Source organism: Acanthopagrus latus, chromosome 18, assembly GCF_904848185.1.
Source record: "Acanthopagrus latus isolate v.2019 chromosome 18, fAcaLat1.1, whole genome shotgun sequence".
In the NCBI taxonomy this organism is placed as follows: Eukaryota; Metazoa; Chordata; class Actinopteri; order Spariformes; family Sparidae; genus Acanthopagrus; species Acanthopagrus latus.
This window is the reverse complement of record NC_051056.1, coordinates 21,193,995-21,221,604: the sequence shown is the minus strand read 5'-3', so window position 1 is coordinate 21,221,604 and position 27,610 is coordinate 21,193,995. Positions and strand designations below refer to the sequence as shown.

The following is a 27,610-nucleotide window of genomic DNA, read 5'->3' as shown; positions in this document are numbered from 1 at the left end:
GCTGCAGACCAAAGATTAATAACTGCTGGTGTTTCAGTTAAGATGCAGTGAGAGAAAGAGGGCATATGGGTTGTACAGAGAGTGTGTGCGCGCGCTCGTGTGTGTAGGTACGCCTGCATGCGTGTGTGTGTGTGTGTGTGTGTGTGTGTGTGTGTGTGTGTGTGTGTGTGTGTGCGCATGAGAAAAGGAGAGAGAGACCAACAGGTGTTCCCAGAGGAAACAGACTATCTTTTTATTCTACAACAAAGTTGCAGTGCAACAGTGTGTGTGTGATTGTGTGTGTGTGTGTGCACGCGCATACCTATGTGACTATTGTTGTGCTTATCTTTTTTGACAGAGTAAACCGAGAGAGGAGAGTACGAGACGTCTTCTTCGACTGTGTTTTGAGTCTGTGTGTGTGTGTGTGTGTGTGTCGCTCTGTCTGTCTGTCCGCGTGCGCACCGACAGACGCTGGTAAACACACACATGTCGGAGGTATTTGTCACTCCGCTCACACACTGCTTTTCCCCGTCTCGCTGTTACCTTGGAAGCACGGTAGCCATGGCAACAAAAGATGTCAGTTTTGGGGTGGGGGGGCTTGGTGGAGCGATTGGGGGTGGAGGGGGTCGGGGGCGGTGGGGGCGTTGATGAGATTGGGGTATTCCACAGTAACTCAAGGCCGTGTGAAAGAGACGGAGGGAGATATGCAGATGAGGGGCGAGACGAGGATGACGACCTGTTGCCTGAGAGAAACGCTTCGCCCCTCCTCATTACTCATCCCTAATAAAAGCATGTAAACCTCATTTATACAAATCTAACAAATCCACACCGGCTGCTCCAGTGAACGGGCCACGCTGAGCAGCAGATCAGCGCCAGAGTGAAAATATCCCCTATTAATAGTGTGCAGCCATTTAAACTTATTTGTTGAGGCAGGCTATTACCGTTTTCCTTTTTTTTAAAAAAATCTTCCTTTTTTTTCGCAGCGCAAATGAGACCGTACAGGACATTTTCCAAGTGAGTGCGTATGGTTTGTTTCATCTCCTCACTATGCTTTCTCTTTTTTTCTTTCGCCACAAGCTCAAACAAACACCTTCCCCCCACGGGTGTTAAAGAAAGGGGAGGCGTAAATTTGTTTGCTATTTTGAATAATGACGTGGTCATAGACGCCCTCACATTGTGGAATGAAAACAAGCTTTTTTTTTTATGTCCACAGATGCCCCCCCCCCCTCCCTGGTGGGATGTGGAGTCATTTGGAGGAGAGAGGGAGGGTGTTTGTGATTCTGGTGCTGTTAGTACTTGAGCGTCTCTCGCTGCTCTGACATGTTCTCTGTATGCAGGATTAGTGCGTCAGGGCTTGTATGTGCTCCGTGGCGCTGCGGATAACTTGTTATCAGGGAAGCAACACTGAGAGGAGGAGGCTGTAATACTGCGTGATTAGATTCCTACTTGATTGATCCTCTGAGCACTGGCTCATCACCTGCTTCTGACTGAGAAAAAAAAAAAAAAGACAAGAAGCGCCTCCATGTGTCTGTGTCTGTCTGGGCTGTCTGTTTTCATCAAGGCTTCTTGTTTGTTCTCTCAACTTTCTTTGTTTTCTGTCGACTTTTCTCGTCTCTTCTTCCCGACAGACTCTCTTTGGTGGTAGTTTTTTCCTCCTTGTGGTCTCGTCTGCCATCTGTCTTCTTCCTCACCTGTCGCGTTGCCCTCTGACAACTCACCTCTCTAGCAAAACAAAAAAGAAAATCTCCCACCATTTTCCTCTCCTCTCCCTGGTGAATTTCTCACTTCTTCTCAGTCCCCCATATCTTTGCCTTTGCCTCTGTTATTCCCCACCGGGGTGTTGTCTCAGCAGCCTCCCCCCCCTCGTCTCCATCTCTGTCACTCTCCTCTCATCTTTCCCTCATTTTTGACTCCTGCTGACTCCCTCCTCACCCTTCAACCTCGTCTTCTGGTTTTCACGTCTTTCTCTCTTCCATTTTGCCCCGCTGCGTTCTCTTCTCCCTGTTGTTTCCCCCCCTCCTCTCCCTCCCACGCTTGTTTCTCTTCATTTTACTTCTAATTTCCCCTCCCCGCCACACTCTCTCATGCCACCACCACCACAATCTGCTCCTGGCACCCTCATCTCCATACCTCCTTTTCACTGCCTCTCCTCTCACTTTTATGCCTCCATTCCCTCTCTCGTTTGCTCCCTTTTTTTTCCTCCATCACCCACGCTCCCATTAGCTGGTGTGAGTGCTTATTAAGTCATCTCGTCATTCTCCTCTCTTGGCATCCAGCAATGTGTATGTGTGTGTGCGCACGTGTGTGTGTGCGCTTTTTGTTTGTGTATTTTCTGCAGATTCTAGAGTCTAGACATGTATTTACTCAAAAAAATCAATATTGGCATGCTGCTACGTGTGTGTAAATGAGCTCTATGTGAGTCACTCTTTCCAAACATAACCAACAGTGGCACACTAAATATGTGAGGAGGTGACACTAGGTTGGATTTCTGTGTGTGTGTGTCTGCGCCTCACGTACACACAGACGCACACTGCAAACACCCTCCAGCACTTCAGCTCTCCTTCACAGGCTGAGGATTAGTAAGCAAACAGATATGTGTGTGTGTGTGTGTGTGTGTGTGTGTGTGTGAGCACGCAGGCATGGGAGTGTGTATTGTTTTATGCACACATGAGTGCTCACTTCTTTATCTGTGACCCTTAAATGAATGTGTTCATGTTCGTCTCGTTTGTGCAACTGGATGCATGTAGCGAAGTGTGCGTGGACGTGGGAGTCGGATTGAACCCCCATCCCGTGTCCACTGGCTCGGATGTTGACCGTGCAGAAACAATGCGTCTCAGGGCTTGAAATTCACGCCGCAGAACACGATTATGTCGTGCGGCTTTGCTGTGGAATAAATAGAACTGTTGCAGCCTCGAAAAAAAAAAGAAGCTATTTTTAAGATGCCTCCATCCAAACCACCGGGGAGCGCCTTGGACACTTTCTTGGAGAGCCACCATTAAAGAGGCCGGTGAGAGCGAGTCCTCCCTCCGTCGCCGCCTGGACGGCAGATTAGGCTAATTCAGATTATGCAAATGACACATGCTTCCTGGCAGGGATTACAGGCCACGGTGCGAGAAGGAAAGGGAAGAGAGCATGGCGGAGAGTTTTGGCTAGAGTGAGAAAGAGATAAGCAACGGAGGAGAAAGGAGGATGCGGCGGGCAACAGAAGAAAGGAAGAGAGAGGATGGAGGAGAAATGAGAGTGAATGTTAAATACAAGCGGCGGTAATTAGAGGGAAAACTAGGAGCTAAATCCTTTTTTTCTGGCCTGGATGAAGTGCATGTGTGTTGATAGAAGAGGTGTGATAGGTGGCTGGCTGGGGAGAGTGACAGGCAGTTTTTCCTCGCTGACAGTCCAGGCCACCGGTAAATTCTCCCAACAAGCTCTGAAAGAAAAGGGGTCCGGGCGTTTAGTCGCTGTCAAACGCCACAGCTCATAATAGCTCGTGTAACAGATGGGAGTGAAGCTCTCGTGGTGGCTTTCTAGGTTGGGTTCTTTCTGGGTTTTTGTAACCTGCTTATGTTGCAGATTCGGTTTCATGCAGGTTTCATAGAACTCACCTGCTAGAAAAATGGTAACAGTGCACCCAAAAAGAACGCAAATGTGTTAATATAAAGCTTTAAAATGTGTTTTTCCTGGATCAGAATCTTGTACTCACTCATGTCCACAGTCAGATCCAAATTATCCATGTTTTTTCAAAAACGAGCCAAACAAAGTGCTTCCTGTTCGCTGGGACTGGAGGGGAATAGAAGTGCGTCATTCACTCCTCAATATTAATGTATGGATTATTGAACAGGCCTACAGCACAGGAGACCCAGTGGGTCAGAGGGAGCCTCACTTTGAAGTGTGTGCTATCGGGAATGTATGAATAACGCGATCCTTGCAATATTAAGCATCCGCCGCTACAGCGTCAATTACAGAGGGGGAAAAAGAACTTTGTTTCATCGAAAGCTCTGAAAGTCACATTTGCAAAGTACACAAGTTCTTTACTGAAGTAGTGCAGAAAATAGCACTGATTCAACTTTTTTAATCAAGTCAACGTAAGAAAGCACAGACTCTGAAATGTACACAAAGGTTAAATTAAAAGTAAAGAGTATCCATCTGAAGAATTTTTCCACCAGCCATTTCTGTGCAAAGCTAACTGGACCTCTCGTCATAATAATGCAAATCAAAGACTATTGAACTTAAAGCAGCAGGATTTGTCCGAGCTGTTCGTGAACGCAACAGGAATACAGTTGATTGTTTGGTCTCATTCCCAGGACATCACACGCCGACATTTTGGGTTGGTTAGGCATCCCAAGCAGCAGAAAATTAAGAAAATAAGAGAATCCAGGCAGAGGGCTGCAGAGTCTCTGCAGATAAGAGTCGCCAACATGCCTTTTCTCTCCGTTCCTGTGTCCCTCTGTGTCTGTTTCTCCCTCGTTACGTCTTTTGACATTGTTTCGTCTTGCTGCTCTGACGAAATCAGTCTTGTGATGCTGGGAAGGCGACGTGCAACGACGCAGAATAAAACGAGCAGATAATTCCCTTCAAATGCCTTGAAACTTAAGTGATAAGTCTGTTTTGAAAATGTAAAGAGTCCAGATATTTGAGTTAAAATGAAGGCAATGTAGACAAAGTAAGTTAGTTAAAAGTACAAATACCTAAGCATAAGTACAGCAACAAAGTATTTGTTCTTCGTTACTTCCCACCTTTCACAATATGTGAATTCATCACACTTGTAATGTATCTCACATTCACTTCTGTCGATGTTTCACTCGTGAAATGTAAAATTCACTTGTAGAGTTGTAGGATGTTAATCCACTGTGTGTAAATTATTACATATGAGATGTTCTCTCCTCTAAGCCCGTCTGCTTTGTTGTGTTAACTTCCCAGCTGTAGACTCTAAACCGTAGTAAGGGGCCTCTGGTTCGCTGCAGTAGAACACAACAAAATCCCAGGGACTTCGTCTGAACGAGAGAACGGCTCTTTATTTTCAGGAATTCCTCACACGGCACAGTGCAAAGCCTCTCTTCACTGTGGCTGCACCTCATAACACACAACATACCTGCACTCCACTTCCCGGTAACTCAGTCGCATGACACTGACACGTACGCACCTGGCGCACAACGTCACATACCCCCTATGTCACAGACACACACACACACACACACACACACACACACACACACACACACACACACACACTGCCAGCTCCACACACACAACCAGTCATACTCATCAGGCTCAGCCTGTAACAGTTGTTAATGTTTCCATTTCTGCAATAAAATAAGAGATCGTTTTGGAATGTGAAACATGTGCATGCTATAAATACACAACGTCTTTTCATTAGTAGGCATTTAACGACACTTAGTTGGGCCGTGTTACAGTAATTTCATCTCCTTTAATGATCTGTTTAAGAAATTATAGTGTTTTGCGTTGAGTTGGATTAAGACCTGGTAACGAGAAGCTTCTCTTAAACTTCCCGCCGGGCTCAGAGCGATTAGACGGATAAAAAGTGCAATTACCCTTTTGTTGTTATTCTATTCTATAGCTGTGTAATGGTGTTTAATGTCCAGGGTGTCCTCTGGGTGCGATAAGATAATTTCTTCATTTTGGGTTTTTTATTTCTAAAAGAATTTAAAAGTAATTTAATGCAATACTTTTCTCCCCCAGGCATTAAAACTTTGAGTCTTTGTTTTTTTGCTATAATTTATTTTAGATATAGAACTGTAAAACTAAAAATTGTTGGCTTTTTTCACTTTGAACACATTGGGGGGGGGGAAAAAAAGAACATGTTTGAGGGTTTCCTTTAAAGGTTAAGAGAGAGTCTCACTCCCAACTTGTCAAAAAACTCACACAACTCAACGCTTTGGGAGAGAGGATGAGTCTACCGCCAACCCAAAGCCTGGGAGTGAGACACAAAAATCAATTTTCTAACAAATAGGAGGACCTTTAAACGGGCTCTGAGGAGCTTCTGTGTTATGCTATAGAAGCCAGTCTGCTCACATGCAGCCAGTAATAAAGGGATTAAAACATATACACTGCAACAGATCGTTGCATAGAGCCCCTTTAACAGTTTGTTTTAGTATCCTGCTGAACGTGTATAACATCTGTGGAAAAGAGAAAGCTTTGATGACAGGAATATTGTCAACTGGTCACAGCGAGAGGCCACTGAACACAATATACACTCAATCATGCTTACCCAGTGATGTTTACACTACCGAGCATCTTTTAAACGCCTGGCAAATTGAATTAAACGCTACTCTCGCCGCTAAATTTAATTTCAGCCGGCGCTGCTGGGTGAACAGTAAACACAACGGTAAATAAAGCAAACCTTCGGCTGACATCTCTGCGGGAAGCCTCTTGATACGGCAGAGCCCCCTGCAGTCTGCCAGGCAGCAGCGACACTCCAGCTCGTCGGGCAATCACAGCCCCAGTTAGCGTTCACGTTAAGACTATGAATGGGCGCCAGCTGGTCGCAGAACAGGGATGCTGAAGAGAGCGTCTTCATCTTCATTTCATTGTGATTTGTTTTTAAAGCCTGTTCGCCCTTCCCAGACGCGCTTTCTACTTTGAGAGTATGGAGCTTTTGTTCTGATTCGCTGAGCGCTGTCACCGTCCGAGTAAACACATCAGCTAAATCTGAAGTAACACATGTAATGACAACACACAGCACATCTTCATTAGGAGCCGGCGACACACTCTGGGGTCCTCTGTGTTGGTTTCTGCTGCCCCCTGCTGGTCCACTCAGGTCACAGCAGGTTATAGTCGTACATTATTACACATGCAGTACATTACCATTGAGTCTATACAGAATGGATGTTGGGTGATATATAATTACTGAATTAAATCAAGTTTTGTTTTCATTGCAGAGTGAGTCATACGACATGACTCAGCCATGTTTAGTTAGAAGAGTCACTTTGTAGTAAATGAAGCCGTCTGTTGTTCAGGGGACGACTGTGTGTCTTAATGGGTCCAATTAATCAAGAGCTGATCTTCTCACACACACACACACACACGTGTAGACCACAAAAACAAGCCCCACACGACGGTACAGTAGAAGGTGAGTTTATCATTGTTACAGGTCAGACCCTCCAGTTGGAGCCCGGCTCCCAAAGAGTGAAGGACACAGTGACTGTAACACGGGGGGGGGAACGGTGAGAGTTAGTGGGATGGAGCGAAGGTCAGGATAAAGAGAGAGAGATGCCCTGGGGAGTGGAGAGACAGGGGGATAAAAAGACAGAGACAGAGAGAGGCAGGTGAGTGCTGATCTCACTGTAGGAGGAAGCAGGATGGGGGGAAGTATCTGGGTGGAGAGAGAATAGAGAGAAACAAGTTTAAAAGTTAAAAGATACAAGCTTTTTTAAAAAAAAAAAAAAAAAAAACTTGATTGAGTGGATTAATAAGAGAGGAGTTAGCTCCTAGAGAAAGAAAGAGGTGATTAAAAATGGAAAGAGAGCAGCAGAAGGACAACAGCCTGCAGACGATAGCCATCGTCCTGCTGTGCTGCGGGGCCGTCAAAATGCTGCACATGCTGGGAGTCATCTCCGTGGAGGGTGAGTCGCCGCTGCATCTACTGTCGGTGTGATCACAGCGTTTATCCAATCAGCAGAGTTGGAGTTGGTGTTTTCACTTCTGTCTGTCTGCGAGCAAGTTATTAGAAAAAGAAACATTCGTGTAGGAGTGTTCGATACGCTGCTGCCGTGTCAGAAAATCGAAGGCTGTAGAGTTGTTGACTCTCAAACACGTGTACTGTAGGAATAGATAGCAGACTACTGCCGGTAACAACTCTTCACACTGTGGACTCTCAGTAGAAGCCTTGTTTATTTCTTTTCTCTGCTGCTTTTGATATTTTAAAATCATTGTTGATGATGATTCTGCTGCAGTGCTCACTAAATAATGCTATGACCACAATATCTGATCCACAAAACATCCAGTACAGAAAAAAAATGATCCTAAAGCAGCTACAACCAACTGTGAGCCAAGATTGATTTTTGAAAAACCTCAACATATTAACTGTTACTCTTCAAACTACTTTACTTATTGGTTTATATCTTTATATACCTGAGCCTTTTTGTTTTCTTCATATACTGTTGCTCCTAATGCATCATTCCACATATTTGGCTTTTTAACTGCATGAATACGCAGTATATCGTATCTTTGTACATGCTGATTTGCGTTTAGTTTTTGCTCTGTTGACATCGCTTTGTTTTTTGTCTTACAGTAATTTGAATAAAAGAGGGAAATGGGACGATAATTGTTTCCTGTCCACAAAAACAGCTGTGGACGCTTTTCCCTGTGATCATGAGTTCACTGTTTCCTGTTAAAGAAGATTTAGAAAACACATTTCACGCTGAATGCTGATACTGACTCTTGACACCTGCATGTTAATTAAGTCGAGTCAGTTTTGTTTAGATCACAAGAAATCACAAGTTTTCCTCAAAAGGACTAAAATGCAACCCGCTCTCTCCTCAGACCAACAACATACTGACGATATATTGTGGGTCATTAGTAGATCCTAAGTATGAAGAAAAACTACGGTATAATATCATTGTTTTATGCTAATATATGCTGATTGACAAAACATCCAGTTGATGAGTAGTTTGTCTTTTTCTTTCCTTTTTTAAGAGGCATAACTACACACTGTACTGTACTTTGAGATAGGATGTCCTGTGCATTTATAGATTAAGCTCGGAGTGTGACGGTGACTGAGCAGGCGATATTGAGGTTCAAGGTTTTAACATGGACAGTAGAGTCGCAGTGACGCTGTTCAGATGAGTCCATATACTCTCATCTGTACTGGTGCATGAGTGACAGCACCACAGTAAGACCAAACCTGCTGAGCTAAAGAAGATGCTGTTGCTGTTTACTCATGTGTACAGTGAACTCGCACTGGATTTGTGCTTTGAATGCATTCATGAGGAATATGTGCCTCACATGTGTTATCTGTGTGTTTGTGTGCTTGTGTGTGTCTTTATGCTGTGCTTTACCTGAAGCCTGCTGGGAATTAGGTGCGAATCATCTCACCTTGAGCATGAGTGTGAACCTCCACCCCGATGTGAAAGACTGAGCCGCCTGAGTGATGAAACGGATGGCCTTCAGGGACGGTGTAAGCGTGTGTGTGTGTGTGTGTGTGTGTGTGTGTGTGTGTGTGTGTGTGTGTGTGTGTGTGTGTGTATTTCACAACTCACCAGAAGTTACACAAAATCATAACGCAATAATGAACCCATAATATAGAAGATTGGTGGCCACAGTGCATTGAGCTCCTGCTGGATAACATTATTGTACTTTATGTTGCCTATTACTGTTTCAATTTAGTGGCTTTGTGTTCAACCCAAGCACCAGAATAAACGTTTGCATCGCAGCCTCCTGCAGACCATGCAGATATGTTGAAACATTACGTTTCTCTTGGTTCAGTTTTCAAAACACTTGGTTAGGGCTAGAAAGTCTCTCCTATCATCACAAACAGGGCTGGAAACTGTTCCGACGTCTTATAACATCCAGAAAATGTTCCCACTTCTATATATATATATACACACATATATACACATGTATACATACACACAATAGAATCTGAATATAATATAGACATTCTAGTAATGTTGATAAGGAAGGAAATGTCCTCCTGGCTCCACACTCTTTACATAATTTTATAGAATTTACTTGTATGTGACATTCTACTGATGTAAAATGCAAAATGTGATTTTGTTCTGTTCTGTACATGTGACGTCTACTGCACGTCTGTCCTTCCTGGGAGAGAGATCCCTCCTCTGTTTAAGGACAGAGGATGTCACTCACTGCACAGATTGTAAAGTCCACCGGGGGCAATGTGAGTGTGATTTTGGGCCATATAAATAAAACTGATTTGATGGTACGCTTGACATGAAGAGGTCTGAATGTGTTTATGTGATGTATGTGACATTTTAATCTGACAACGAGGCATCTACAGGCATTTGAGGGACAAATTTCAATGGAGTTGTTGAAAAGGATGTACAATCACAGCTGACATTTGAATTCCATCCCACTTTAGCTCTTGAACCATGATGACAGCAAGTCTGTGCAGTCACTTGCATGAAAAGGCTCACAGATGTATCAAATGGGAACGCTAGATATATAGAATCTAAAAAAGGCCGAGCTGTTGACTGTGGTTTAATTTAGCGGTGAGATGAAGTTGTCTCTGCCTGGCACAATAAAAACGCCGTCCTGGCTTCGATGATTCACTGAGATAGTTGAAGAGGTGTCGGTGTAATGAAGCTTCACAAAGCACTAACGGTCGCGCCTCGCAGATGAAAATGTTTCCATTTCAAAACTGTTGATGTTTCAGAATCTGGATCGCCAAGGACGGTGTGAACGTTGCACTCTGTGACACTTCATTAAAAGCAGAGCAGGAGCCCTTAGAAACACTTCGGCTCACCCGCCGTATCCGTAAATCAGACAGTGACAGTTCTGCGAACTGGTGTGATGACCGCATACTTCACATGTAAATGCCGAGAAGACAGAGGGAATTGTACTTAATCGCCATGCAGTCCTCTGGATGGGAGGCATTCATATTATAAGGATGTATTAGAACATTGCACCTGTCCTCTGTAAGAGAAACCCAGCTGGACACACTGGTCAGTCAGACAGACATTATCCCGGAATGGTCTTCATAAAACACACCGTCTTATTACTTAACCACCAGTACTTTCTCCTGGTCCGGTGTTTTACTACTGCACATTATGACCACTTTATCATATTCTGGATTTTTATTACGATTTCTATTAAATTATGCACACTTATAACAGTGTGCATAATTATTAGATTGTAGATTGCCGCAGGGAGTTTTTTTGTGCGCACTTGTGCAAACGTGTAGATGAGAGTCTGAGACGGAGGGGAGGGATGTCACGTTCACCTATAGGCACTGTGTGTGTGTGTGTGTGTGTGTGTGTGTGTGTGTGTGTGTGTGTGTGTGTGTGTGTGTGTGTGTGTGTGCGCGCGGTCTCAGAGGCAGTGGTTTGTCCTCGTTCCCCTCCCCTCCAGCGAGGAGAGTAATGAGTTGTTAATCAAAGGGCCGGTGAGAGGAGGAACATGGAGCTGCTGGACTGACCTCCACCTCTCATCCTCTCCTCTCCTCTCCTCTCCTCTCCTCTCCCCCTTTTAATTTCTGCCAGATAGAATAAATTTAAGAAAATTCAAATCTTATGTGCAGATCATTTCACTGTGGATCTGTGTCCTCCTTCCTGGTCATATATCCATTATTATCCAACCTTCCCTTCTTCCCTACTTTTTTACTCTTTTGTTGCATATTGAGTACGAGTTGTGTGAGTAATGTTGTGTTTCTGTGTGTTTTTTTTTTTTTTTTTTTCCAGACAAAGCTGATGATGACTTGGAGATGACCATGGTGTGCCATCGGCCAGAGGGCCTCGACCAGCTAGAAGCTCAGACAAACTTCAGCAAAAGGGAGCTTCAAGTGCTCTACAGGGGCTTTAAGAATGTAAGCGATCATGCACATTTCATGGGAAGAGACAAAGGAGATAGAGAGAGAGCGATGTCCACGTCTCCATCAGCAGATTCATCGCCTTTTTTCCCCTAATATGCGCTCAGGAGATTTGCGCACTATCAATTCGAGACATAAAAGCTTAAAAAGGCATGAAGAATACTTCAGCAAATAATTCTGAATTATGTTTGAATTTATAAAATGCATTTGTGAATCAAACGGCTTACTAAAAGAACTTGAATCCTCTGGCCTTATCCGGGCTTGCGCAGTAAACCAGGCAAAGATCTGCAGCAGCCCCGAGATACTGTAAGTGTTTTAAATTCAGTCTCTCGCGTGCAGATGGAAAAGCCGAGTGAAGTTTCACAGTCTACTAAACATTTCTGGAGCTTCACTGCAAAACTGTGCTGTGGCGCTCTCCCAAACAACTGAAGTAGAAGTCTGAATTTTCATTTTTGGTTGAACTCATCCTTTTTACTGTCCACAGAGACGTGGAGGGATCCAACATGATCAGTTTGATTGATTCACGTTGCATCCAGGACAAATCTGTCATCTCAGTCTCTTAACTGAACAAATGATTAGTGCATAGAAACAATGACTTCAACTGTGCAGTTAAACTAATGCTTCTATGAAAATATATAACCTTGCAAAAAAGAAAATCATAATCAAGCAAGTTAATTGGTGATTTATCCAACTCTGTGTTAGAAATGATTACATTTGATTTTATTGAATAGTAACTAAATGGTCACCACTTTACTCCTGGCGGGCCAATTAGACTTTATTCCACCAGCAGGAGCTTCTCACAGTGTAAAAACTGCCTGGTGCAGAATGACCTCATGTATATTTATGTTGATGTACTGTAGCTACAGTAGATTTATTAAAACACTCTGTGAATAGACTAATGTATCCAAAAGATTTCACTGGGAGATGAATAATGTTCGTTGACACTTTGGTTATTTGCTTACCAGTAAGTTAAATTAATTTTGTTATTTTTCATTACTGTAACTGTAAGAGAACAATAAAAATGTGCTTTGTAGTTGTGATCAATGCAAAAGTATTAGAATACAATCAGGTATCATCCAGTGAAAGATGGGTGATTTTGGTGCTTGTTTTTCCAGCTTACAGCTCAATTAAGGCTCCTTGTGAAAACTACACTCAACAGTGACACTTGGAGGCAGAATGTGCAACTGCAGACTGATGTACTCCTGGTGATAAGAGACAATAAAGCTTTATACAACCTGATAAATATATATTTTACTATAAAAAGGGTATCACAAAGAGGTTTGACTGATACCCAGTGTCTTATCAACTTGCAATCCTTTAATTCACTCCATCTCACTCCATCAAACTCTGTATTTGACGCGTCCCTCGGGTCAGTATCTGTAATTTCTATCCTCCCCTCCTCCTCCTCCTCCTCCTCACCCTCTTTCTCCATCTCTCCAGGAGTGTCCAAGTGGCGTCGTAAATGAGGAAACTTTCAAGCAAATATACTCCCAGTTCTTCCCCCATGGAGGTAAAAGATGGAGTGTTTGTTTTGCTGTTCTTTGTGTTGTTTCTATCCAGTGCATTGAAAAGGTTTTCTCCTCTCTTCTGCAGATGCCAGCACTTACGCACACTTCCTGTTCAACGCCTTTGACTCAGCGCATACCGGCTCCATAAAGTTTGAGGTTTGACTGACTTGATTCATTTCACTGGGGTTTTAAAAACACAATCTTTGTCAATAAAAACCCCTTTAATTACTTTTCTTTGTGTCCCTTTTCTCTCCGTCAGGACTTCGTGACAGCTCTGTCCATCCTGCTGAGGGGCACCGTCACTGAGAAGCTACAGTGGACCTTCAACCTTTACGATATCAACAGAGACGGATACATCAACAAAGAGGTGAGTGTTTGTGCCCAACCCTCATTATATTGTGGTTTTATGTACACTGTGCATTGTTTTGTTATGTTTTAACGTGTTCCTCTGTTTCACAGGAGATGACCGACATCGTCAGAGCGATATACGACATGATGGGGAAGTACACTTACCCCGTCTTGAAAAATGACGCACCCAAGCAGCATGTGGATGCCTTCTTTCAGGTAGCAACACCTGAGTCCTTATATTCAAGTCTTATAACAATCTAAGAAAAGAAATGTTGCTGGGTGATCAAGTAAGGAGGCATCGATCAAACACATGAGTCACAGCAGCCTCGAGGCCTAATCGAACTAAGCGGCTGCTTAGAAATTTTTCTTTGACATATTAAATACATTAAACAAGTGACATAAATGAATGACTGAATGAATAATTCAAGACAAGACGATTTTGATTTCATGACCAATACACCTGCCTACAACTGCTGTGTCTGCCAGCATTTGGGTCATGTGCATAAATTAGACACCTCGGGTGCACAGACAATGCGAGGATGGATTACTGAATGAGCCTGAATGACTCAAGAGGTCAAGAAGCCCTGAAGCCCAAGTCGTCGTTTGAAGTTACTACCTCAATAAGTCAAAAAGCAAAAGGCTATGAATCTGAACGAATTAAAGTATTGCTCTTCTCCAGGTTGCTGTCCCAAAAAGGCACCAGAATACAGGAGATCACATCTACCAGACTCAGAATTTTCAGATCAAATTCTGCTCAGGGCCCCCAAAAGGCTCGGGCCGGCTCTGATGTGAGTTATATTCCCAACAGTAGAGAAGACAAACTGCAACTAAAGAGCAAATAAAAGAGTTAAAGCAAAACATGAAAATGACGATTGTGGCCGACGCACTGACAGAAACACCACAGCAAAGCAAAGAGGGCTGAAGGTGACAAAGCTCACAGGAGTTGTGATTTAAGCAACGATGGGAGAAGTATTCACATCCTTTATTGAAGAGTATAAAATACTGCAACTAAAAAGTTCCTTACTTATCAGAATACTTAAGTAAAAAAATACTTGTGAAGAAAAATAGTCCGTGTCAGTGTTTTACTGTGATATAAATGACATTTTAGGATTAATATTACCGCTGCAGCCTGGTGTTTAAAAGGTCTCATATTAACACATATATAACGTTACGACCTCGCGGACGTCCTGACAGCTTGTTTAAAAATGCACGGCTTCTGAATACAGGCCGCGTGTATCTTCTGTCTTATCATTTCACAGTATTTATATAGCTTTTTAATCAAAACATGGACATTTTCCTTTTCTACGATATGGGACTTTTAACATTGCGCTTATTTTAACTGAATGCTGCTGGGCAGGTTTATCGACAGCGATGGATCGTGTTTTAAAAAAATCACATCTCTCTAAAGCCAACTTCTCATGAGCTCAGAAAAAAACAGTCCAGCTTTTTGACAGAAGCTGATCCAAAAAAGGTTTTAAAATAGATGTTTAAAATAATTAGGAAGATTTTCCCAACCCAGAGAGGAACTGATCAAAATCTAAATCCCCAGTGTGGAGATGCACGGACTGCAAGGGTATAAAAAAAAAACTGTCCATAATAAAATTGTCATATTTGTTTCTAAGCTGCCTGGGTATCTTTGGTTACACTTCTTGACATCTTACCTTGGACAAAAAAGCTGACCAGTGTTTTGCTCTCCGCAGAAAATGGACAAGAACAGAGACGGCGTGGTCACTCTCGATGAATTCATCCTTTCTTGTCAAGAGGTACTTTACTTCTTTCCACTCAAAGCTCTCGTCTCTCTTACGTAATCCTGACGACCCCTTTATATCACAATAGGCCTTTTTTTTTTCACCAAGGACAACTGGACATGTCACAGTGGGAAAAGCACAGGTGTAAATGACAAATTAAATGGCTGAACTGACTTCCATTTATAGAACAGAGGCACAATTATTGTTATTAATAACACCTGTGCTTTCCCTGCTGAGTGTGACAAAATGTCTGCTGTGGAAAAGATCTGTTGGCACAAAATCACACTCGGTTTTGCTTACGTTTTACAGATCCCTTATTTCTTATTACCGGCTAATTAATTATGGTCTTTGCTACCTTTTTATATCAGCGTGTTTATCTGCAGAGATCTCATTTTACAGGCGTTCACTGCCCCCTAGTGGCCAGTAAACTGAATTAAAAGGTGGTTGTTGGTTGACCCGTCCTCCTCACTCCTCAGTTTCTTACATTTTTTTTCCGTCTTCTCTGCGCAGGATGAGAACATCATGAGGTCTCTACAGCTCTTTGAAAATGTCATCTAGACAACGGAGAAGAGGGGAGATGAAAGCACAGAATGAGAGAAAGGTGACAAAGAGGAGGAGGGAGGAGGAGATGCACACGAAAGAAGGAGAGAGGAGCGGCCCGGGTTGCGGTTGAATGAAGGACCTTGTCTCTCTGTGTGGGACGGCTGCCACAGGACTTCATGGAAGGCGTCTCGCTGTAACAAAATCAGAAGGCACTGAGACCTTCACTGTTTTTTGGTAAATGTCTGTAAGAACTTCAGCCCCTTCATTTCCCCTTTCTGTGACCATTCACCTCGTCTCCATCTCCCTCGATTCTTGCTGTCGTCTATGGACATTGTGTACATACCGACTCTCTCACATTTGGCCCGGTACTTTTCCTGTGTAAAACTGAACCGCATCGTCACGCAGGACTGGAATCGCTATAAAAGCAGCTTAGCAATGCGATCAAACAGATGCAAACTTTGTGCATTAGAGGCTTTAAAAACAAAAAAAAAGTGGCTGCTTCCCATCATGAATCTCTGTGTCCAATACAACAAATGTGAGCAATATTTGTGAAGCATGCAAGACGAGAGGGCCCCTACGGCATATCTTAACGTATATGTGCCATGAGAAACTCGCCGGCATTGTTCTCTTTTCGCTGAGTCACAGAGTCACATCATCTGTTTACGGGCGACCACCAGAATTCAGACGCAGGCCTGCGAGGGTTTTGCGGAGCTGAATCTGAGCTTGCAGCAGTCGTAACGTCTCGTGAAAGGCTTTCTTCGAGAGCCCCTCTGTACTCCTACTGTGTGTGTTCCAGTGGTGTCAGCCAGTGTTGTCGATTGTCGTGCCGACTCAACTGTAGATATCTAACCGTCGTATCTGTGGCTTTTCTTCTTCTTCTTCTTCTTCTCGCTGTCCTGTCTCGTCTGCGTGTTTCCGATTCTGACTGTCTGTCTGTCTTTCTGTCAAACTTAGATATAACTGTAATGATTCTACATTGAATAAAAAACAAAGACTCCGTTAAGAGGTTTTACCGGCACAGAGATGCAGAGTGACACAGGGGCATGTATGTGTTTGTGTGTGTGTGTGTGTGTGTGTGTGGTGTCCCGATGTAAATTTTTCCCGTTTGCCTGATTCAAATTTAGCATCATCTTTCAAAAGCATGTAAGTAGCTTCAATCTCGCGGGACGACCCGGTCCCGCTCAAAAATGATTCTGCCAGGGAGGAGAGTTTTGTCGTCAGTTCCATCCGTTACAAAAAATACAAAATAAAAAGTGTCGACCAAACCTTTCACTGTGAGGGAGGGACGGAAGGGTGACGAGAGAGAGAGAGAGAGAGAGAGAGACCTTTTCACTGACTCTGACGGAACGGAAGCCATGTTTTCGAACAAGAGCCATCGCTTTGAAGATCGAGCAGGACAAAAAAGAAATAAAATAAAAATACAGATTTGTAAATGATTTACTGTCATGCCCACTCACTGTGCAACCAGTAGTGTAATAATTTTTTTTAAAAAATCCCTCACTGAGATGTGCTGCGACTCATCTCAGATGTACTCTCAGACTGAAGAGACAGACAGACAGACAGGAAGACAAACAGACAGACAGAAAGACAAACAGATAGACAGCCTGAAACTGTCAGAAAAAAAGGAAATCATGTGTGTATTGAAAAATTGTATAAAATCATAATATTTATCAATAAACTTTTCAAGAAACAAAATGAATGTTGCCACTGTCTGCCGTCTTTCTTCTTGCACCATTGCCGCTCCCATGAGCTTGTAAGTATATTAAGTGTATTCAGACCTCAGAATTATATCTTTTCTACATAAAGAGCACGAATGGAAAAAAGAAAAAAGGGGTTCACAAGAACGGTTTATACTGTTATTTACACATATACAATGAAAAGTACAAAAAAAAAAGGAGTTGTACATTCGTGCCTCCGCTCCGGAGGACACGGCCCACAAATAAAGCAAAAGATAATGTGCATATGAAAAAAAAAAAAAAGTCACCACCGTCACTGAACATGCATCACTCCCTTTATTACCCAACTTACAGCCTCTTTCATATTTTCCTCACTTCTCTCCCCTCTAATCCTGACATCTGTTTTCCCCCTTTTATTACCACTCGCAAAAAAAAAAAAAAAGGCATTTTTCTCCGTAATTTAAACTTTTTGGGGAATCATTTTCCTGCACCACCCTGTGTGTGTGTACAGGTGACTGCAGTTGGCATCTCTAATTGAGATTTATGGAAAGAGGGGGGGAGATTATTTTTTGCATTTTTGTGAAGACATTTTTGTTTTCAGTATTTTTAATGGAACGAGAGATTTATTTAAAACTCAGAGACATGATTTTATGCAAATACTCCCAGTAAAGACCTTTATTTGGCCCCTTTTTTTTTTAAAGGTGGAGCAAAGTTTGTTTCAGATTAGATGAAGGTTTTGCCTCAGGGGGAAAAAGTCTTCAACAGAACGACCACTCATGTTGTGTTTTTCTCTGTCGCCTCTTTCAGGTCTACAGGGCTAAAAAATGTCTTTCTGTGTCTTATTCTAAAAAAAAGAATAAGTACAAGTATAACAGCACAATCACATTGTGACAAGATTTTTTTTGTTTGTTTTAAATGAGAAAGTTCTGTCTCCTTTTTGGATTTGGAAAAAAAAAACAAAGTCTCTCTGTTCCTCCGAGCACAGAGTCCTAAGATTTATTCCAAAGAAAGTTTCTGCTTTCACTCACCATCAAGTTCAGGTCCATGTTCACAACCATCCACTCAACCGCCTGCTGTGCTCAGCTCTCCAGTTTTTTCTGGTCCAAAATTTTTTTTTCTTTTTTTTTTTTTTTCTTCCATTTCATGGATCAAAGGTGCATCCCACTGTCCTCATGTAGGTCTAATTGATTTCACCTATATCCTCCCAGGGGGTCATAGATGATGCCCAGTGATTGGAGCAGGGTGCCTGGTCTCTATTCCCTCTCCTCGGCCCAGGGTTGGAGGTTCTGCAGGGCGTACAGGGAGGAGTTATGGGCGCACAGTGGATCCGACACCGCTGATTCGCTGAGGGACTTCTGGAGGGCGGACTGCTGCAGCTGCAGGATGAGGCGATTGGCCTGCTGACGCTCCGCCTCCCTCTCCTCGGCTGTCTGTCTCCTGGTGGGAAAAAAAAACAAACAAACAAAAACATTTAAAAAAAAAAACATTTGATGAATGAATAAAGAGATAAATGAAAAAGTGGGGTTGTGTATGATTTAATGAGAGTTCTGAGAGAATCTAGAGAGTTCAGATCAGAGGTGAGAAAAATAATAAAAGCTGCATAAAACGGAAGTGGTGAGTGCTGAGAATACAAATTAAAATGATGTCCAGAAATGCGTGAGAAATAAGAAATAAAAAATATGTGTTTGTCGTCCTGTTGTAATGTGAAATTATTCTACATTTGGAGATTTTTTTCCTTACAGTTATTTTAGGCTTCTTGGTATTGTTTAAATTGCAGAGGAAAATTAATAACAAGAAAATAATAATAATAAAAAAAAACAATGGCATTAAAATTAAAATATTACAGGTGATGTTGTTAGTCTTTTGCTGTTTATGCTCCACACATAGTTTAATTTAATTCTTCCGTGTTGAAGAGGTCAGTTCACAGGAAATTGCGTGTGAGGTCATCCAGAGGAGGAAACTTTGGATTTTTCTAACTGGACGTCTCCGTGGATGAAGACGCAAGTGTCGTTATTACTACGTGTGCAGAGTGATGAGACTGAATTTTGAAGAGAAGTTTGGACTTGAACGTGAATTGTCATACCGACCTCCACTTGGTCCTGCGGTTCTGGAACCAGGTTTTGACCTGCGCGTCCGTCATCTTCAGGCTCTTGGCCAGGGCGGCCCGCTCGGCGCTCGCCAGGTACTTCTGCCGGTGGAAGCGCTTCTCCAGCTCGCAGATCTGAACTCTGGAGAAGGACGTGCGGGGCTTTTTCCGCTTGGGAGGCGTCCGGTTCTGGTACGGGTGTCCTATCCGCCGGGTGACGGCGAACGGCACCAGAGCCGCTGCGGAAGCAAGGAGAGAGAGAGAGAGAGGGAGGCAGGGAGATGGAGAGAGACGCACCGGTGAGAGGAAAGAAGATGAGATTTTATAGCCACAGCACCAAACAGACTAATTCACTCCCCACTCTGTATGGAAATTCGAGGCCATACATCACAGATATCTGCCCTGTTTGACAACAATTCCCTATTTAGACTGTGTAAGCCTGGTGTGAGGAATGTGGGCTGGAATTCATAATGAAAGATGAGTGTGGACGAGGTATCGGGATCAGCGCAATTATTGAAAAAAATAAATAAAAGGCTCGTCTTCGGGATGTTTTTACGGATCGTGCGTGTGTTGGTTAATTACAGAGAGGGCAGCAGGGCCCATCCATCTCTCCTGCACTTGACTGTGTTACAGGCCTCTGCTAATAAAGGCTCCTGTTAATCTCCTGATTTAAAACAGCTTTAATCTGCCTCATCCACAATCTGACGCTCTTTACATTTGTGGTTAAATGCAGATAAAATACTCCACGTTTTGTCATTCTGAAAAGTATTTTCTCTCACTTTTCTTTATAATTTTAGGATTGAATCGTGTGACAGCCTAGTTTTATTCTTATTTATCTCGAATTTAGCTTTTTGATAACATTATGTATAGTAACAGTAACATTTAAGTACTTTTTCACTGCATGATAAATTATGACAGACCGTGTTGATGCTGTTTGGCTTTTATAAAAGCAAAGCTGGACAACAGCAGCTGTGTTATTGTGCATTACTTCATTTGTTTTGCTCATCGTCATGATGTCTGCATGAACTCTATTCCCAGATCAGTGACACAAGTCCTTTAATAATGATCTATAAATGTAGTTTTCTCTGTTATTTGAAAGAAAAACATTCCAACTTGCTTCTTCTGTTTTAAGCCGTTTGAATAATTAGAGTGAGCCACTTCCGCTGATCCGTGAGCCCTTGGCACAATATTTGGCTCAGGTGTTTGTGTGTTTTAAGTGCTCAGCAGCAGTTACAAACGTTTTAAACATTATACAATATTAATGAGGGGAAGCCGTTAGGTCTCACAGCTGGCCTACCTGATATTCTGTCCTTGGCGAACCTGTTTCCTATCCAGGGGAAGCACAGCCCTCCAAACCCGGGGACAGCGCCCTGCACGGGGGCCGGTGGTCCCGGTGCTGTCATGGGTCTGTGAGCCGGGACTCGGATCACTCCCCGGCTGCCCAGACTCCTGCTCTCCCCGTATGAACCTGAAGCCTCCACCGGAGGCATTATCCCGGAGAGGGAGATAGACAGCGCGGTGTACGAGGGCGCGCTGGCTCCGGTCGGGCTTCCTAAACTGTAATAACCGTCCCCGCTGCTTAAATCGGATCCACTTTGTCTTCCAGCCGTGCGCCCGCTCTCCGGCTCCGTACCGCCTCCCAGAATCTGGTCGATGCCGAAGCTGATGGGCTCGTGATGGGCCGGTTTGGGAGGAGGGCTCGGCGCGCTGGGTGCTTGCTCCATCCCCGTCGCTGTGTCGCAAAAATAACAGGGGCGAAATGAACTGAACGAGATGTTTGTTTGTTTTTCTGTTGTTTTTTTTTTTTTCTCTTTCAGGGAAAATTCACGGCAGGGTCAAACTGAACCAAAAGTCACCGCCGGTAGTGTCTCCATCGCTTGTCCAGAATCCAGCGTGTCCTCGGTGTCTCTGTCAGGCCTCTGTCAGAGGACTGGGTCCTCTCTGCAGGCTGGGCTCAAAGTTTGATGGGCGTTTGGAGAGATGTGACGCTCTGTCCTCCTCTCAGCGCGTCAAAACGCTCCGTCTAGCAGCTCCGTCCTCCTCCATCCCTCTCCACCTTTCATTGGCTGGCATCAGAATGACTGATTGAATGTTAATGGGGGTAGGCCCACGGTTTGGCACAATAACCAAGATTTCCCATAACCACCGCGGGCGTCAGATTGTTATATATGCGTATGGTAAGATGTGGTGTTTTTAATGCGTCGCGCGTCAGTCGGCGCGTGATGTTGTCGTGCCTTTATCACGGTAATGGAGGAGAAGTGAAGAGAGAGAGAGTGAGAGAGGGAGTGAGAGAGAGAGAGAGAGAGAGAGAGAGAGACAACTTCATGGAAATTTATGTGGCACGTGTAAAAGGATCGCAGCGGGGATCGCAGAACATCAATGTTCCTCTGAGCTTCTTTGGTGACGAGCATCTGATATTTTATCGTCTCAACCAAACGGTGTTCCGTCAGTGATCCGTCAGTGTTCCGCTCGCCCCCGTGACTGTGTTCCCTCTGACTGGCTTCATAAGTTTTCCAGACAAATGACATCAGATGCGAGGACAAAAAAAAAAAAAGAAAGAAAGAAAAAAAAAGAAAAAAAACTTTTCGCACACCTTAGGCTCTGATGAATTGATGCTTCTGCCCACTTCCACATGTTCTTTTCTTTCAGGCTGGAGACACAAAGTGCGCATCATTTGTCCCCTCGCTCTCCAAGCCAGGATCATTTGACACATGTGGAATGTGCGGGAATAATAAGTTCACATGAAAACGGGTTGAAAGCTATTAGGCAGCGCGTCATGACCCGGGGACTATTTATCACGGATGTATTATAAAGCAGAGAACAAAAGGACGAAACGTCTCCCTCAATTTATATTCCTTTTAATTTACATCTTCCTCGTCGTCCACGCCTTGTAATCCAATGCTGGGGAGTTATTCTTATGTATTTCTTTTGACATCCGGCTGCACTGTGGCGTTTAATATCCAACTGTTTAAAAATGTTAGAAACCAAAACTGAGGAGATGTTTTTTTTTCTCTCCCTCTCCCCAGTATTTATAATGCGTCAGATGTTAAATCTGACGCCTTAAATGTTCACAGCCACAGAGAAGAAATAATGTAAAAACCACTGAATATAAAACAAAAAGCACCTAAAGCTTTGGTTAAATGTGTCTTTTCAAAGAGAATGAAAATCATTTCACCGGTGCGTAATTACGCAAAATGAAACCTCACGTCTCTCTATTAAAATAAAAGGACAGCAGCCCTCCCTGAACACTGGCACGGACTCCGCAGCACCCGCTGAGCATGGCACAGCTTTACAGTGGCCCTTGTTTGTTCCTGGTAGGCAGTGCCACATTAAATGGCCTGACAAGGCAAGGCCATGGGCTACCTCAGATAAAGTGTCCGGGCTCTGGAAGCTGCTAACCGCTCAGATTCAATGTAACAGGCGCCCAAAGTGACCGGATAATCACATTTCCACTAACTTGTCTCAGGGACAGACAAATGCGCATCGGGTTCGGATGCGGCAGGTGGCTTTTTAGGCGATCACGTTACAGTTAAACCGACTAATGACGAGCATATTCATTCAGCGACGATGGGGGTTATATTTGTAAGGCTTTCAAAAAAAAAAAAAAAAAAAAAAAAAGAAAGAAAGAAAGAAAAAAGAATCCGCCCGTCCTGTTCATTAATCATCGTTTTTGTCTGAAGGTCTGAAGTATGTGAATAATTAAATTTTAGTATTTTGGGCCGCAGCTTTCATGGCTGAATTTTTATGCAGGTTATTATCAGGCTCAAGTGTTTCTGCGATCACGATCCATTATTTAAAGAAAATGCAGAAATTATATTGACTGCATTGAATAATAATATTGAAAAAAAAAAAGTACAATAAAATGAAATGTGAATTTGGATTTGGTTAAATTTGGGAGATTAAACGCGACAGAATCAAGCACAAATGCAAAGATACTGTAGTGTGAAGTCTGATATATATAAATAAATATATAAATATTTAAAAAAAAAAAAAAAAAAAAAAGCATCCGCTTCTCGCCCTTCACAATAAAGTCTTATGAAGCAATATGAGGTTGGACAAGGCCCGAGGTGTTTGTTTGGCAATATGGACAGACTCTGGGTGTTGGCTGGTCCACCCCGCCATATGTGAGCTCACCGGTGGCTTTTGATGGGGGAGAATTGGGCTGTTATAGCTGTCATCTTTGTGGACATTTTCATGTTTCTCTTGGTGACATTTTGCAACAAAGTAAATAATAATACATTTAAAAAAAAAATCGCCAACAGGAAGAATGTTGGAATCGAATGTGCATATCTAAGTACCTGTAAGGCATCTGCACATTGAGGATGACGCATGGCCTAGAATGACGCGTCGTCTTTTATAAAAAAAAAAAAAAAAGAAAAATACCAAAGTTAATAATTATTGTTTATCCCGACAGTCTCTCCGAGCCTGTCCGGTGCAGACGGGGCCCCACTGGTTGCAGATGTTGGGTGTTAGTAATCCGGTGTAATCCAATGATTATGAGTGATTATGACACATTAGCTCTGACCTACCGGGATAGCACCGTGACACCGGTTATCCAAAACGCGCCAGGAAGAAAACCCCGAGCCCGCCTCCTGCCAGCCGCACTCTATTTATCGAAGGCCCTGGATGTTGGAGACGGTGTCGGATCGTTTCATTGCTGCGTGATTCCCCCCAAAAATAATAATAATGAAATAATTGACACCAAGAGTCCACTTAGAAACACACACACACACACACACACACACACACACACACACACACACACACACACACACACACACACACACACACCATCTCCTTTAAAAAAGGAGAGCCTTGAGGTGATCTCGTTTAAGGCCAAATTATATAGATAATGGTGCTTTTTCTGTGGAAGCCCGCAGCCCCGCGCCAACAATTAAGACGCGCATCAATCCTCGTTTTTTTTCTCTCTCTTCCACAGGCAATATAAATGCTGACACCCCGATTCCAAAAGTCCAAAAAGAAACGACAACAAAAGAGTGAAAGAGTGCGATTTGTTTGAGAAATTACCACTTGATCTGCATAATCGGGGGTCTGGGCTGCAGCTCGGGTACCCGGGGGCTGCGTTTTTATTGCGCGTCTCCTCGCCGTTATCAATTTCAGCAGCGCGCCTGACTTTTTAAAAGGGGGACGAGGCCGGCTGCTTCTGAATAATGAATGACACGCTTTTATATTGTCGCTAAAGTGCCCGTGATGTTACAATATGAAAAGGCAGCGGTAAGTAATAGTGCATTTAAAGGGGATGTAGTGTATTATTATGATGTAAAAGAGAAAGGAGAGAGGCGGTGGAGAGAGGGAGACGAGTGGAGAGCGGCACCCAGAGAGATGGAGGGAGGGAGAGAGAGAGAGAGAGAGAGAGAGAGAGAGAGAGAGAGAGAGAGAGAGAGATTGTTTTATTACAATAAGAGGAGATGAGTTTGCCTCGCAGCGAAATGGGGACCAGTTAATGAAACTTTACCGCAGCTAACGATTTCCCCTCCCTCGCTCTAAAAAAACCGCCCTTATGAAATATTTAAACTATTTAATATAGGTAGTATTAAGCTGAAAGACACTGGCATGGGCCATCTGACAACATTTACAAGGCTGTGGATTTTTTAAAGTTAGGGTAAACAAAGCTTTACGGCCCGCTCCCCCCTCAGCCCACATACAACCGGAGCCGCGCAGTAAATCACGCTCCCGACATTGAGCGGCGCAACACAAGGCTTGAAAAAAAGAAAAAAGAAGAAAAAAAACCGTGTTACACTGTTGGGAGACTTGATTTGGTCTAATTTAGTGCTCTTTGCTCCATGCATCTTTTCACGCAGCTTACTACAGGGCGCGTCCTATCAATATTGAGCCTGTCTTGTCTATAATGGGACGGATAGCCTAGTGTGGCCCCAGCGAGGAGAGGAGGGGGGGGGGAGAAAAAGGAGAGGGAGGGTGGGTGATAGTGTTTCATATTGACATGCTCAGTGGGATTGTTGGATGAGAAGAGAGGAATGGGATCCCCCATCAGGGACCCGGTCAGGGCCATCATCCTCATCATCCCTGGGCTGTCACTGGACCACCGCTCTGTTCAGCGTGTGGACCCCAATTCATCTGCCAGACACTTAAAAAAAAAAAAAAAAAAAAAAAAAAGGCAGATGAGAGTCACTGTAAAGTGTCAGATGTGTTGCTTGGTAGATGGTAAAGGATTTTAATTAGCAGATATGACGGCTGTCATCCTTGAGAGAGTCTCCTTATCGGAGTCAAAATGTTGATCGTCAACTGATTTCAAAAGAATAGATAAATGTTGTGGTGGATTATGTTCTTCCAGTGTGATTTTCCTGTCCACAAATCAGCCATGTGAGCTTTTCTTCTGCAAGCATCAGGATGCACATTTAACCACATAAAGATGCCCCCCCCCCATCCTCCTCCTGACATGGTGGATATTTGTCTCAGTGAACATCACATTTTTTGGTATACACAGGAGGAACCAGTAATGCTCTCGACTCTGTGTGTGCGTGCGTGAGGGGTCGACCATGTAAGCCTGTAAGTCTGATGGTTGAATGCATGGCTGCCTCTTCACGCTGGTTAAAAGTCATGGAGGGAGGGAGAGGAGAGGAGTGGAGGATGGAGAGGAAGAGAGGGAGAATGAGGGTAGAGAGATGGAAGTAAGTAAACCGCACAGACGGAGAATTACAGGGATGGACGGAGAGCAGAGAGCAAAAGAAAGAAAAAAAAAAAAAAAAGGAAAAGGAAAAGCCCAGGATGGATGGATGGATGAGATGGAGATGTGGGAGAAAGAGTTAAAGCATTAATGGGGGGGTCGTTTGGGGCTGATGATAATTGAACACATGGCTTGAGTTTGGACGGGAGGATTCCCACAGCGTTGTCTCGTCCGTCTCTGTCTTATCTCTTCTGAGTGCTAAACTTTCTCTGCTGCTTTTTCGGTGGAGACGTTTTTTAACCTCTGATCACGCTCGGCGGCTTCCAGGGGGGAGCCGCCATCGACAAAATGACTGATGCAATTAATAAGTGCGTGCGTTTGCTGTTGCTCTTCATGACTTATGACTGATTTATGTGCATGTTTGGATAGCCTTTTTCCACCGCCGGTTTGTGCTTAAGAGCAGCTGAGCACTCCTGAACGCCCCTGGCCGTCGGCGCTAATGTGTTAATTCATTACTGCTTGTAGTCGGTTGCATTGTGTCAGAGCTGTGTTTCCCGTCTCCCCTCTCTGTCTGTGTCCTCTCCGCTTCATAAAAGCCGATTATCCTGCGTGTCGCTGCCGTTCCACTCATTCTCTCCTGCCTCTTGACCTCCTCACCCCTCCTGTTGCCTGCCCGCGGGGCGCTCATGCAGGGGAGGAGGGGAGGGAGGGACAGAGGACCAGCTGCCACCAGCCATAGTGCTCTGGTGGCTGGCAGAGGGAGCTACTCCAGCCCCCTGCTTCGCTGGGCCTTCTGGCCCCTCAGGGTGGAGGGGGGGCCACCAGTCTCATGCCACCAGCCCCACCTGTCTGGCCCCAGGCGCAAGGAGTGTGACCGATTAGACACACTCGGATATCCACAGCCACACATGCACATTACCACCGGACGACCCCCAAAACTCTTCTTCTAACTTTGATTTTGGCCTATACGTGCTCACAGAAGTGCAAGAAAACCCTCATTTGGATTCAGAAACAACCAAGTCGAAACTGCTTAGAAATATTCAAATCCGGCTCCACACACACTTCCAGATTTCCTCGATGCACATGCTCGCGCGCGCACACACACACACACACACACACACACACACACACACACACACACACACACACACACTACACTCGGCCCCTCCTCACACACACACAGAAATACACAGAGGCACTTTGCTTTGAGGCGTGAAAGAGCGAGAGCTAAGTGAGGCCACTCCACACTGCTATCCTCTATATTGATTTCCCATTATCAGACCCGAGTCCCTGTGGAGTCATTAGTGCCGGGATCAAACAGACAGACAGAGAAGGAGACTAATACCAGTCACTTACACCAGCACAGGGAGATCACCTTACCTCCCCGAGGGTAGGAAGGCCAGAGAGGAGCAGAGGAGGAGAGGAAACGAGGGAGGAGGAGGAGGAGGCGGAGGAGGAAAGGGGGGGGGATAGTGGACGGACGAGTGCAACGGGGTTAACAGATGGAGACGGCAATGTGTAGAGAGAGGGGAAGAGGGAAGAGGTGGGGTTTTCGCAGTGGAACGTTCACGGGCAAATG

At 44.0% G+C, this 27,610-nt stretch overlaps 2 protein-coding genes across 2 annotated transcripts in view; one reads left to right on the top strand and one right to left on the bottom strand.

Moving 5' to 3' along the window:
- Positions 1-15,669, top strand: part of LOC119007145 (Kv channel-interacting protein 1-like) — a 47,909-nt gene extending 32,240 nt beyond the window's left edge. Inside the window, exons 3-9 of the mRNA XM_037076555.1 lie at positions 11,349-11,473; positions 12,917-12,986; positions 13,070-13,140; positions 13,244-13,351; positions 13,444-13,548; positions 15,033-15,095; positions 15,591-15,669. Of these exons, the coding sequence (XP_036932450.1) occupies positions 11,349-11,473; positions 12,917-12,986; positions 13,070-13,140; positions 13,244-13,351; positions 13,444-13,548; positions 15,033-15,095; positions 15,591-15,638 (590 nt within the window). The 3' untranslated portion in view covers positions 15,639-15,669. The remainder of the gene's footprint in view (positions 1-11,348; positions 11,474-12,916; positions 12,987-13,069; positions 13,141-13,243; positions 13,352-13,443; positions 13,549-15,032; positions 15,096-15,590) is intronic.
- Positions 15,670-17,415: 1,746 nt separating this feature from the next.
- Positions 17,416-21,442, bottom strand: LOC119007146 (T-cell leukemia homeobox protein 3-like). Its single transcript, XM_037076556.1, has 3 exons — positions 20,683-21,442; positions 19,387-19,624; positions 17,416-18,736 (listed from the first exon to the last, which is right to left on the bottom strand). Exons 1-3 carry the CDS (start codon positions 21,107-21,109, stop codon positions 18,553-18,555), a joined length of 849 nt encoding a protein of 282 aa, XP_036932451.1. The 5' UTR covers positions 21,110-21,442; the 3' UTR covers positions 17,416-18,552.
- Between the last annotated feature and the right edge of the window lie 6,168 nt (positions 21,443-27,610).